Source organism: Palaemon carinicauda, chromosome 10, assembly GCF_036898095.1.
Source record: "Palaemon carinicauda isolate YSFRI2023 chromosome 10, ASM3689809v2, whole genome shotgun sequence".
In the NCBI taxonomy this organism is placed as follows: domain Eukaryota; kingdom Metazoa; phylum Arthropoda; class Malacostraca; order Decapoda; family Palaemonidae; genus Palaemon; species Palaemon carinicauda.
Window position 1 is genome coordinate 128,339,067 of NC_090734.1, and position 13,393 is coordinate 128,352,459.

Consider the following 13,393-nt stretch of genomic DNA (forward strand, 5'->3'; position numbering starts at 1 on the left):
CGAGAAATAAGCTGCCCCGGTGGAGGTCTGCGTTCTACTGAGTGTCCGGTCCCATCTAGTTATATATGTAGCTAGACATTTGCCCTTTATTATATATGGTAGATTAGTGATAATAGTAGTAATAGTTGTGGGAACCATTTATTCATACATTCATTATCATTAAAAAAGTACCTTATGTTACATATAGATCTATAAATTCATTTATCGATACGGGGACTTAAGCGGGGTTTACACGGTCAAACTGCTAGTCGAACCGGGTTGTCAAACATGCTTGTCAAACGGTTCGAAGAGGTGGAGGCAGTCGCAAATGCATATGGTTTGTGGACAATGAAGCCGCGCCCACAAAAGTCAGGCTAGATCTGACTTTCTTCGAACCGTTCGACAAACGTGTTCGACAACCAAATACCTCGTTCACACGTTTGAACGTCACTACAAGCACTTGTCTGTCGAACCGCGTTCGACGAACCGTTCGACCGTGTAAAAAATCCTGCTTTTGGCAGTCTTTACGGAGTGCCTTTTTATTTTGACATAAACTAACTTCAAACGTTCAAACTTGCAGCAAATGTTTTGATGTTGAACAGGCTTACACCAGTCTCTTTTTATAGTTAATTTACGAAAGATCTATTTTAATGTCGTTGCTGTTCTAAAATATGTCCTTTTAATTGTTCATTACTTCTCTTGTAGTTTACTGTATTTATTTCCTTATTTTCTTTCTCACTAGGCTATTTTCCCCCGCTGGAGCCCTTGGGATTATAGTATCTGCTTTTCCCTCTAGTGTTGTAGTGTAGCTGATGATGATGATAATAATAATAATAATAATAATAATAATAATAATAATAATAATAATAATAATAATAATAATAAATTAAAGAAACACAATAGATATTTACATACACTAAACTAAAGCCTTCGGGTGACAACGACTATAAGTATTGTTTTTTTTCTTTCAATTCGATTAGAATTTATATGATTCAGCTCCTGTTAAAGCAACGTGAAAGCTTAGGGCTTTGGCTTCCTAGCACATTACGAAAAGCTATTGACTGAGTCTGGAAGGGAAAGAGAGCTTTAGGAAGCCATACACTGCCGTATTTGTACGATTACACTTTCTTAAGCGAACGCCACTCACAGGAAAGCAGATGCAGTTATTAAATAGATCAAAAGATAAATGGATGAATAGAGGCGATGAGTAGACTAAGAGAGGAATAGAGGCATTGTTACTGTATGGACATGAGTCATGGTATGACAACGAAACACTATCCAACAGATTTTGTAGATTTGAGAAAAAAGCCCTCAGAAGAAGAGTGGGAGTTAAATGGAAGGACAGGATTAGAAATGAAACTGTAAGAGAGATGATTCGAGTGTCATCTGTGGATGAGATCTTGGTGAGGGGTAGATGGAGATGGTTTGGGTATGCTCTTCGAACCCCCCGAGAGAGATTAGTTCACCAAACTTTCAACTGGGCTCCACAATGCACTATAGTTAGAAGACCCAGGCCTACATGACTGATGAGTATGAAGCGTGAAGGAGGAGGTGATGAATGGAGAAGTATTGATTTAAAAGCTCAAGATAGAGATGACTGGCGAAATCTAACCGAAGCACTATGCGTCAATAGGCATAAGAGGATATATATATATATATATGTGTGTGTGTGTGTGTGTGTGTGTGTGTGTGTATATATATATATATATATATATATATATATATATATATATATATATAATACTAGGCAGGCAGTTAATTCTAATAGCCAGGCCTTCTCCATCATGAGGCTCAATACTACACAGTATTCTAGAAGTTTTATTCCAGCTGTTACCAAGTTGTGGAATGATCTTCCTAATCGGGATGTTGAATCAGTAGAACTTCAAAAGTTCAAAGTTGGAGCAAATGTTTTTATGTTGACCAGGCTGACATGAGTTTTTTTACAGTTTATATATGACATATCTGTTTTTGACGTTGTTAATAGTTTATATAGGACATATCTGTTTTGACGTTGTTACTGTTTTTAGAATGATTTATTGTTAATTTATTCTCATCATTTATCTATTTCCTTACCTCACTGGGCTATTTTTCCCTATTGGAGCCCTTGGGCTTATAGCATCTTGTTTTTCCAACTAGGGTTGTAGCTTGGCTAGTAATGATAATAATAATATATATATATATATATATATATATATATATATATATATATATATATATATATATATATCACTGGCGATTATGCGATTGATTTATGGTCGCAAAAATTATCGAAAGAACATCGATTATAGATACATTAATTGACAGTTGACATGACACTATGCTAGATTCTTCATATAAGTCTTCGTACTTGTTTATTTTTTTACTCTAGACCACTTAACACGAGCGACTGTTTGTCACCGTTTACGTCAAAGAAATGGAGAAGAGCTGGAAGATGTGTACATCAGCACACCAAAAACATTAGTCTACCGTGAACTAAATACACACATTTCCTTATTACATGCATCCACAACGGGAGTAATCTCTCTCTCTCTCTCTCTCTCTCTCTCTCTCTCTCTCTCTCTCTCTCTCTCTCTCTCTCTCTCTCTCTCTCTCGTCTTAAAGACACCTTGTTCAAAATTCTTGACTTGAATTATCAAATTCACGTGTTCGTGTACATACGTCACTTCTTTTGCCTTTAAAAACGAATAATTTCTTTCTGAAATATTGCATCACTTACTCTAAACTATTTTTGTTAAATCAGGCGCTCGTGTGTCTTCACAGCACACGTTTATATCTAATGTATTCAAGGATATGTTTCCAAAGTAATTTATGAGAGAGAATAAATTCTTCAAGGAAATTATCAACTTTCACCAACAAACTAGAAGAAAGACATGCAAAAGTAAACACGAATGATGCAAGTAAAAATTGATTGTAATAGAGTTAGAATTGCACACGCTTGTATACAGATGTATGCACGTACAAAGATAATACTTTAATAGGCTTCTGTGCTCTTTGCTTTGTTCATTTCAACAGCGGTGGTGAATATGCCCCCAACGACCTCAGACTTTGATGTGTGTGTGCGTGTATGTGTGTGTATGTATGTGTGAACATCACGGTACTAATGCATCCTAACCCTCTTATGGTACTGACTGACCTCCCCGGTCCCAGTGCCGGGTGACACAGCTCAATTCGTATCCCTTTTCAAAGACTAAAGAATGATGAAAATTTGCTGGCATAGACTGGTGTAGAATGACGCATTTGGAGGGACATATTATGATTATTATTATTATTATTATTATTATTATTATTATTATTATTATTATTAAATGCTAAGCTACAACCCTAGTTGGAAAAGCAGGATGCTATAAGCCCAGGGGCCCCAACAGGGAAAATAGCCCAGTGAGGAAAGGAAACAAGGAAAAATAAAATATTTCAAGAATAGTAACAACATTAAGATAAATATTTCCTATATAAACTGTGAAAACTTCAACAAAGCAAGAGGAAAAGAAATAAGACAGAATAGTGAGCCCGAGTGTACCCTCAAGCAAGAGAACTCTAACCCAAGACAGTGGAACACCATGTTACAAAGGCTATGACACTACCCAAGACTAGAGAACAATGGTTTGATATTGGAGTGTCTTTCTCCAAGAAGAGCTGCTTACCATAGCTAAAGAGTGTCTTCTACCCTTACCAAGAGGAAAGTAGCCACTGAACAATTACAATGCAGTAGTAAATCCCTTGGGTGAAGAAGAATATCTGAGGCCTTTGTCATGCAGTGGCCTAGTAACGGCTGATGATGACTATGATGATGGTATATATATATATATATATATATATATATATATATATATATATATATATATATGTATATATATATATATATATATATATATATATATATATATATATGCGTGTTTGTGTGTAAGCTACAGTATGTGTTTGTTAAATTTCTTCGAATGAATGACCCAGGAATCTGTGTCGAGATTATTGTAATAATAGCCGAGTGTTTTACGTGTTATTCATAGAAATTAAAATCTCTCGACTACATTTTCATTCTTATTCTTCCAGGAGATATCAATCTGTTGAGAGAGAGAGAGAGAGAGAGAGAGAGAGAGAGAGAGAGAGAGAGAGAGAGAGAGAGAGAGAGAGAGAGAGAGAGAAAAGACCCTCCTTGGTTAGGGCGAATAGCTCATAGTTTAAATAAACGCTTGCTGACATACAGTCTCAATGTTTCAATGACAATGAAAGAATTCCCTTTACCTGGGTGGCGAAGTAGTTTCATTTTATGGGTCGGAAAACCCAATATTATTAAAATATCCGTTTACGGATACACAAATCCCCTTCAGATATTTCGATGAACTAAAATATTTTGATGAACTACAATAAATTTCACAGAGCAAAAATAAATTTTGTAAATTTCTTTCAGTGAAGGTCAAAGATCCACCCGTGTTACAAATCTAATTTATTATACAAAACTCCAGCCCCTAATCTTACACGACACCCATCTTAAAAACTTATCATTGATTTGATTATGTATAGGATATACAAAATATCTTTATTTCATTTCAGCATCAGTATCAGAGGAGTGACAAATGTTAGCTGTTTGGTCCTGCTGTGGCGATCTATTAGTGCCCAAACCACGAGTAGCATTGCTTGCTGGAACCATTCAATAACAATAGAAACACGAGAGTACAATCATCCCCACTGGTCTGTGAGAGACCTCAGATTACACCAGACAGGATGAGTTCATTCGAAGACAATTCGACTTCAAGTGAAACGAGATTTTTCCCTTTAAAACACAGAAATAATCAAAACTTCCTTTAAATATCAGAAGAAGCAAGACCTGCTGAAAGTGTTTCTCTATTCGAGAAAAGATGTTGCTCGGACAAGGAGTGAGAAAACTCGGAGAAGCTTGCTGGAGTCACGCTCAGTGTTTTCGATCCCAGCCTCATGCTCACTGCAAGGGCCTTGTGTGTACCTGTGACAGGTAAGTTTGATTTAACAGTCTTTATTTTCTTAAAGGCTAATTCAAATATTTTTTTAATGCTGAAAATTCAATTACGTATAATGCATTATATAATTAGCTTTTGTCTTTTGAGTGTCCTTCAGACTGTTGCAAAATTTTAAGTCTGCCCCTCTCTTTTTTATTCTTTCAGTGGGTACCACGACAATAACGGAAAGTGCATGAAACACCATTGGGAGGATCTAGGTAAGTGGTTTCTAAATATTCAAGCATAAACAGTACATAAAAAATTACAATATTTCTTCAAGATACAGTTTACAATTCTCGGTGGGAAAAATTACCTACACGATTACTAAGAGACAGCTTAACTTATAGTGAATTGAGTATTGGACTGAAATCTTTTCATTTTGCCGTATTTTGGTTTGGAGTTCAATACGTGTATTGATAAGAATTTTGAATACCAAATGTGAACGATAAAAGAGTGTAACGTTAAATACATTTATCACAAATGCTTTCATAAGAAAAATATCAGACACAGACACACACATGTATGTATAGGCTACATATATATATATATATATATATATATATATATATATATATATATATACACATATATATATGTATATATATATATATATATATATATATATATATATATATATACACACACACACACATATATATATATATATCTATATATATATATATATATATATATATATATATATATATATATATATATATATATATATATATGGGTGTATGTATAATGTATATGTATGATAAAAATTAAACATTTTACATTTTAGAATTTGTGAACAAGCATGACTGGTGTGTTAGTGTCCCCATAACTCTTTAATTAATTTCTGTGGATGGAAGGAGAAGTAATTTTTTCTAAATATTGTAAAACATTTTTAGACAAATGCTGAAGTACTGAATGTGGATAGAGAATAGAAACTACAAAAACTATTGAGAGATTTGGAAAGTGCTTATTTATAAGCGGAAAACTAAAACTAAATTAAAATAGCTTCAACTGTTTAGACTTTAGGGGTAGGCTAACTGTAACCCAGGTAGATGATAAAATGAACTAGTAAGGAAGGTGGAAAAGAGGAAGCAATTGATCTCCATTATCGTTTAGGTACTTGAGAGTAACTGTAAAAGGTGGTGATAAAATGAGAAAATATTTGAGTGAAAAAGAACTAAGCAAAGAAGGCAGCAGAACAGTTGCAAAATATTTGAAAGAAAATTAAAATGTCAATGAGATCTAAGGTTAAAATATAGAGAAAATGTCTAGCAACTCTCCTTTCTATCTGGGAGGGTATATGTTGAACTTACTTGAAGCAAATAGAGATCTTGAATCTGTTAGCATTCGTTTGAAACGTGTAATAAGAAGAATTAAAGTTGATGAAAAATAGACTAAATTGTTGTAAGGTGGTTTGGGAGGTTCTATAGTGCTAGCAAAATATAGGTGAATAGTACAGGCATTTTATAAAGTTGAAAGAAAAAAATTCCCAATTCCAGGTTTGGTACCCTGGGAGATTATTGTCTTCAGCCTCGTGTTTACAATCGCAGCTTTCGGCATCTTCGTCGGGTGCGTTTACTTCGTCATCTCTAAAGTTGTGAGGTTAGTGTTGCCCATGAGAACGCACCAGTTACTTGCTTTGTTGGTTAATTATCTTCGTTATTCTAGATGCCTACTATAATAGTCGGTGTTCTTGTTATATAAAGCTATAATTAACATCCTATACATCTTCGGGTTATAAAGAAAGATTAGATGTAACTTGGATCTTTTGTATTTTCATATATTGCATTATCAAGTGGTCTTCACCCGTTTCTGTATTTATCAGCCGTGATTAAAGGGGACTGAGAAATAGCATATAACAAACATCAAGATATTTATTCATCAATCTACCTTGATATTAACATCTTGGGGTGAAATCTGTTCAGATTTATTGTCACCTAAACGATATATCCCCTGGGTTAACACCCCCCCCCCCCTTAGAACTGATGACTTAGCTTTATCAAATTCTAAACACTCATTCGTAAATGGAATACTAATTAACTATTATTCATTATCTCATGGTTTTTTCGTAAATCCAAAATAACAATAGAATTCTATGATAATATTAATCCTAAATTGATCATTCAATCAAATCAACAGGTTTGCCAAAACGCGCCCAGCAGAGACTCTAGCTCCCACCGCAAGTTTCAAAGATTGCAAAGGCATGACGAAGAAGCAGAGTTCGGTGGAGACACGAGAATCCAGCATTGGTTCTAAGTTCTACGAAACAAAACTCATGGAAGATAACACGATGGAAAGCCAGTTGGTCGATGAAACTGTCATTAGATTCAGCGACTTTTCGAGTCCCAGCAACAACCAGAGCCAAACCAGCCGCAGCGACAGTTTTTCGACGACATCCACTTTCATTCTAGAACCTACAAGGTTTATAACGCCTCTCGATTACAGATCAGGTGATTCGGGTAAGTTGTTTTATATTATTTTAGCTTTATGATGAAGATATGTACTCTTTCCATATTTTAGTTTATCCTTTCAAAATAAGGTTCATGTAATTCACCTCCGTAGATTATGACTACTGTAAGTCAGACGTGTGTGATGTGATAAAAGTCTACGGGAATTATGTGTCACTTTTCATATATATATATATATATATATATATATATATATATATATATATATATATATATATATATATATATTATATATATATATATATATATATATATATATATATGTATAATTATATATATATATATATATATATATATATATATATATCCTTGTGATGTTTAGGCCTACTGATTAAAAATGGCTGCTAGTTAATTTCATAGCTCAACCCAAACTTGGCACTCTTCCCCTTGAGACCATTGTCTGTCCTTTTTAAAGACTTCTGAATTTTCTATAGATATATTGTTGTGAGCTGTGGCTGTTGATAATCAACCTTATTTTATCAAATTCGGCCAATCCTGACCAATTCCAGAGGTAACTTTAACCGAGATTCAGATAGTCAGAATACTTCACAAAAACAATTCAAACATAATGGCTGAAGATTTTCACAGCATGCATCCCTGTTGCAGCTGAAACTCGACAAAGTTCCAGGCGAAGCAGCAGCACTCAAAGTGCGATGAGCCAACCAAGGTGTTTCCGTCCGCATCGGTTCACGAGAGCTTGGTCAACAACGACCTCTCACGACGACAGCGACGACTGGTTCCAGCCAAACAGGAGTCATCTGAGGACGGCTGGATCGAACAGGTGAGCTCTGGAATATTTCATTCCAGTTGTCTGGAATAGTTCCATTCCTAGGCACATGATTCATCTAGCATAGTCATGTAAGAAAATATGTAGGCCGACCTTATTTCCTTTTGATGTCCTCATACTTTAACATATTAATGCTTAAATATAAACTTTCAACTTAAAGTACTGACATATTTCAAGGTGGTCACATCCACTTTATGTATCATAAAGGGAAGTTCATCATCATCATCATCATCATCAGCCGTCGTTAGTCTAATGTATATCAAAGGCCTCAGACATGCCCTTCCACTCGCGCCTATTTATGGTCTTTCTATGCCAGTCTATACCCTCAAACTTCCTTAGCTCGTCAATTCATCTTCTTTTCTTCCTTCTCCTGCTTCGTTTGCAATCTCTAGAGCCCCATTCTGTTATTCTTTTTGTCCATCTTAAAGGGAATTCAAAGGGATATAAATTATTTAAAGTATGCCCCCCCCTTTTTTTTTTTTGCTTCAAAAATCATTAAGGATAATGGTTTTATCAAAATTTACCAATAAAATACAGCTTCTCCTTTAGCATGAATGATAGAAAAGAAAAGAGTAACTGATAGAGATAGCATTTGCTGTGCTGATGCGTAAAATCTCATTTAGAATGATGTTAGTTCGTGCCACTTGACATTCATAAATTGTTGAGTAGTCACGATGCCACACTTAAAGTTCCACTGGCCTTTCCTTTTCCTCAATTAAAATAAGAATAAGGAAGTTTGTAATTCATTTCCCTAGATTCCCTTTATTTTACAGCAACTGCTCATATATATTATGTACACTATATGATATCAATAAATTATTTGTTCATGTTTGCTTATTTTCAATTTTTATATTTCTCCATTTCCCTATGCTATACTTTTCTCTTTTATCTCACAAACGGGCCTTTTATTTTTTGGAAGCCAGCACAATAAGCTAAATTGCCTTTCTGTCTTGTTCCACACAAGTAGGTATGTGATGTTTTGAATGATGCTGATAATGATGAAATGCACTCATTTAACACAATAATTTTATTAAAAGACAATTTTTTCACATTCTGTGTTTTCCTCTCCGCCATAAAAAATAATAAATGAAATCCTGAAAGCCTATATATATATATATATATATATATATATATATATATATATATATATATATATATATATATATATATATATATATATATATATATATATATATATATATATATACAGTATATATATATATATATATATATATATATATATATATATATATATATATATATATATATATATGCGTGTGTGTGTATTTATATCATCAACGAGTTTACTTAACAAGAGGAAATGCAAAGAAGACCTTTACACATCTATGTAAGCATTGAAATTTCTTCATATACTTATCCATATTTCTTTCCACAGTCCTGCTGGAACATCTCGACTACCCTTACTCCTAAGAGCATCTACTTTCTCGGAGAGCGACGAATCTCCCTGAAAATGTGTGAAAGGAACTCTAAATTGAATCAACGATAAAATCTGTGGCCACGTCTTGAGTCTGCTGAATTCCAACTTTAACACGAAACACGGCTCCTCGGCTGATGAACGGATGGTATTCCTGCTTCTCGTGAATGAAAACTAAGCTTGGATATAAGCCACGCCCCTTTGTATAACAGAGTTGCAACTGATTTTCAGATTAATAATTTCTATGACTTGTGAATAGAACATTATTTTTTTTAACCAGTGAATATCAGTCATGCACTGGATCTTTAAAATGGCAGGGGACTGTTAAAAAGAATTTGTTTTCAATTTATTTCATCCATTTTTGGAAATACTGTATTAGTGTTGCATATGGAACAAGAAAATACTATTGATTTAGTATAATTGCAATGTACACTTATATTATTTTTTCCTTGTTCTGTGTGTGATGGTGTACTGTTTTATATACAAAAAAAAAATTCTGTACGAATTGGAGAAGTCAATTTTGTTCTTTTATACTAATTTTTCCTAGTTAGGAGGGTTATATAGAACCCATAGCATCACCCTATCCCCTCCTATTTGCACACGACTTTGATGGAAAGCATGAGTCATTCACCTCAAGGACAAAAAAGTCTATAAATTTTCAGTAAAGAAAAAAGAAAAGGAAAAAAAAAACACTTCTATACGATGGGAATGTACTTAGCGCAACAAGGCATGTTCTTTTTTTCACGTTCCATAGATGTCAGATACTCCCAGAAATCAAAAGTATTAACTGACGAGTCATGGAAAAGTGATTACGTTTTAATAATTTACTGGGTTCTAATAAAGTACAAAAGAATTTTTAGTTGCACAGCAATGACCTCCAGAGATAATACTTCATAATGTATAAATCTCTCTCTCTCTCTCTCTCTCTCTCTCTCTCTCTCTCTCTCTCTCTCTCTCTCTCTCTCTCTCTCTCTCTCTCTCTCTCTCCGGATCTGCGTCTAGTAAGAATGCAGTACCTTTACACAGAAGCTGCATCCGTAATATATACTAGCTCTTAGAATCTAAGTTAATCCAACGTTAGATTTATTAAAATAAAAAAGAAAAGATGTAGCCTAATCTTTTTCACTTGTAAAATTATTCTAATGGAATATTTGAAAATATATGTTAGTGCATCCATTGATGTACGGAAACTGCATAACTGTATTAAATAAAGCTATTTATAACCAATGCAGTGAAAAATGACCGACAGGGGAGGGCCCCTGGTTTTAAACGAATTCTCCACTGGTGCCACATCTCCACAGATAACCGGCAGGCTTTCCAATCCCTACTCTTATTTTGCTTCTCTCTTATTCCTCTTCTTTGATTTATCATCAATTCTCTCTTCTTATCCATTCTAACACTAGCTCATTCATATAACTTTTTTACAGCTAATATTATTCCAATTCCCCTTTCTTTTTTTATTATGCTATATATTCATGATGCTGCCCCGGTTTCATGTCCCTCCTCACCCTTGGTTCAAGCAATTCCATCCTTCGTGGCTCACTTTTTCCTTTTATCATAGATTCTGTTTCTTCCTTCATTTTTCATCCCTGCACATCAGCTTAGACTTTTGCCTACTTCACCGCTCATTCTCTAAGCTTGCTGTTGCTCACCGTCCTTTGACCTCCCTGCACAGAGAAGACCAACCCCATCCCCTCCTGCTTACAGACCAAATATTAGACTCACTTGGCGGGGAGCCTTCCCTTTCCTTAATTCACTACCCATTTCCCTTACATTTTTAACCTTCCTTTCCCAAAACGACACTGGTTCCATATTGCTATACAATCTTTTTGAAATTGAGCTCCCATCTTCTATTTATAGTCCATTACATAATCAGTGTTTTATTCATTGTGATAGTGTGTTCTCACAGCGTGTGTAACGGCAATATCTGGCAAATGAGCGTGGCAGGAGCCACTTTCATATGCCATGTTTAGGATGAGGTGAAACCTTTATGCAGAAAACATGCCTTGAATTTTGTCTCTGTAGTGGTATAAAAAAAAGTTTAAATAATTTTGAATACAGTTTTGTATATACACCAATTTATATAGAAACATCGAGAAAAGAGGCAGAGTGTAATGAGGTGAATCATGGTTGAAGAAAGGAAGCAAGTCAGTGATCGTGAAGATGTGGCACCAGTGAGGGAATCCACTTAAAACCAGGTGCCCTCCCCTATCGGCCACTTTTGTCTGCATTGAGTATAGGTCCAGTATGATTGTGTATGTGTTTGTGAATGTATGTATGAATACATAACTTTATTATAGGGAATTTACACATTTACTAATGGTCAACATTTTAGAAATGCTAGTCAATTGCATGATGTGTATAATTTCTACGCTCGCTTTCCAAATAGGCATATAGCACTGCTGTTACTTCTAACAATTTATGTAATTATCTGTAGCGTAAAATCCATTGAAGATTACCTTCTACAATGCAGTGTCTTTGTATATATTATATAGGCCTACAAAAGAGAAAATCCTTAAGACTGAGTTTCAAGAGGGAAAATTCATGACAATATTTTACAAAGTAACTTCCCTCATTGTTTCATGGTATCTTCCATTCTTCTTTTAAGTAAAGGGGTTGCACCTCACATGGTGCACTGTATGCATTCCTACAGGATCTCTGCCACGCCCTCTCAGCACCTGCATGCATTCGCTTTTCAGCCTTAATATGCTGTACCTCGGTTACCGCCTCCTTTCTCCCTTCTTGCTGTTCAAGCTCATTCAACTGTTACTTTATAGTGACGAAACAGCCGAGTTTTTTTATATGTCGAGCTTAGGTGGTGAATGACTTTCCTGGTCCGAAAGCTCACCCACGTTCATTGAATGCTTGAATCCAATCTCCTTTCAGCAACAACGAGCGTTTCCGCATTCCTACGCTCACCCCTATTCAGAGCTTGTGTAAATCTTTCCCTCCTCCATCTGCTGTTTGCTTGGCCATAATAACACGGAAGCCCAATTTTAATTTTTTTTTTATTGTGTAAATATTGAACTTAAGAAATTTGATTATTTATTTCTTAATTGTGAAAGATATGGTTCAATGTTTGTTTGCTATTACATTAAAGAATATCAAATTTGGCGTTGAGCCTCTTTATTTTTGTAAACCTTCAGCGATCAACTGCTAAATGAATAGTCAAGATTCATTCATTATATAGTCTAATACTTAAGATAATCTAATGAACAGTTATTAAATAAATTATATCCATTATGGATCAGGCACTGTATTTCCACCTGACTTAATTCTCGTTATAACTTAAAAAAGGGATTGTCATGTTATTGAATTAAATGCTTGTAGTTTTAAATCGAGAAATGTTACAGGAGTTAGTCTCTAAGCAGTTACATGTAGCCTTATAAATACAACATGGATGGAAAAAGCTTAGGTATTAATTATTGAGGAAGAAAACTTAACACCTTGATCCCGAAGATATGATAGCTATAATACTCGCAAAAAGAAGAAAAATAAACAAAAAAGTAAAACGCAGTACGGAGAGGTATCGATCTACTAAGGATATGAGATCAGTGCTTACATCCAGACACAACTACCAAAGACTATATACTGAAGGAAGATAGGAAGGCTCAGGCTTCTAACACACAAATGACTGTGCTATGAAAAGATGCCAGATACTCCCATGCGAAACAAATGGCGCCATCTCTTGAGCGAGCAACCAAACATTCAGAGCGGTAATGCTTACGGGTATATAGGATGGAATTCGATTGTAAAT

General features: G+C 34.8%; 1 protein-coding gene across 1 annotated transcript in view; it reads left to right on the forward strand.

Annotated features, from left to right (window-relative positions):
- LOC137648752 (uncharacterized) overlaps positions 1-12,624 on the forward strand; it is a 20,427-nt gene extending 7,803 nt beyond the window's left edge. Inside the window, exons 2-7 of the mRNA XM_068381834.1 lie at positions 4,528-4,945; positions 5,115-5,167; positions 6,446-6,548; positions 7,086-7,405; positions 8,021-8,195; positions 9,598-12,624. Of these exons, the coding sequence (XP_068237935.1) occupies positions 4,833-4,945; positions 5,115-5,167; positions 6,446-6,548; positions 7,086-7,405; positions 8,021-8,195; positions 9,598-9,670 (837 nt within the window). The 5' untranslated portion in view covers positions 4,528-4,832 and the 3' untranslated portion in view covers positions 9,671-12,624. The remainder of the gene's footprint in view (positions 1-4,527; positions 4,946-5,114; positions 5,168-6,445; positions 6,549-7,085; positions 7,406-8,020; positions 8,196-9,597) is intronic.
- The last annotated feature ends 769 nt before the right edge of the window (positions 12,625-13,393 follow it).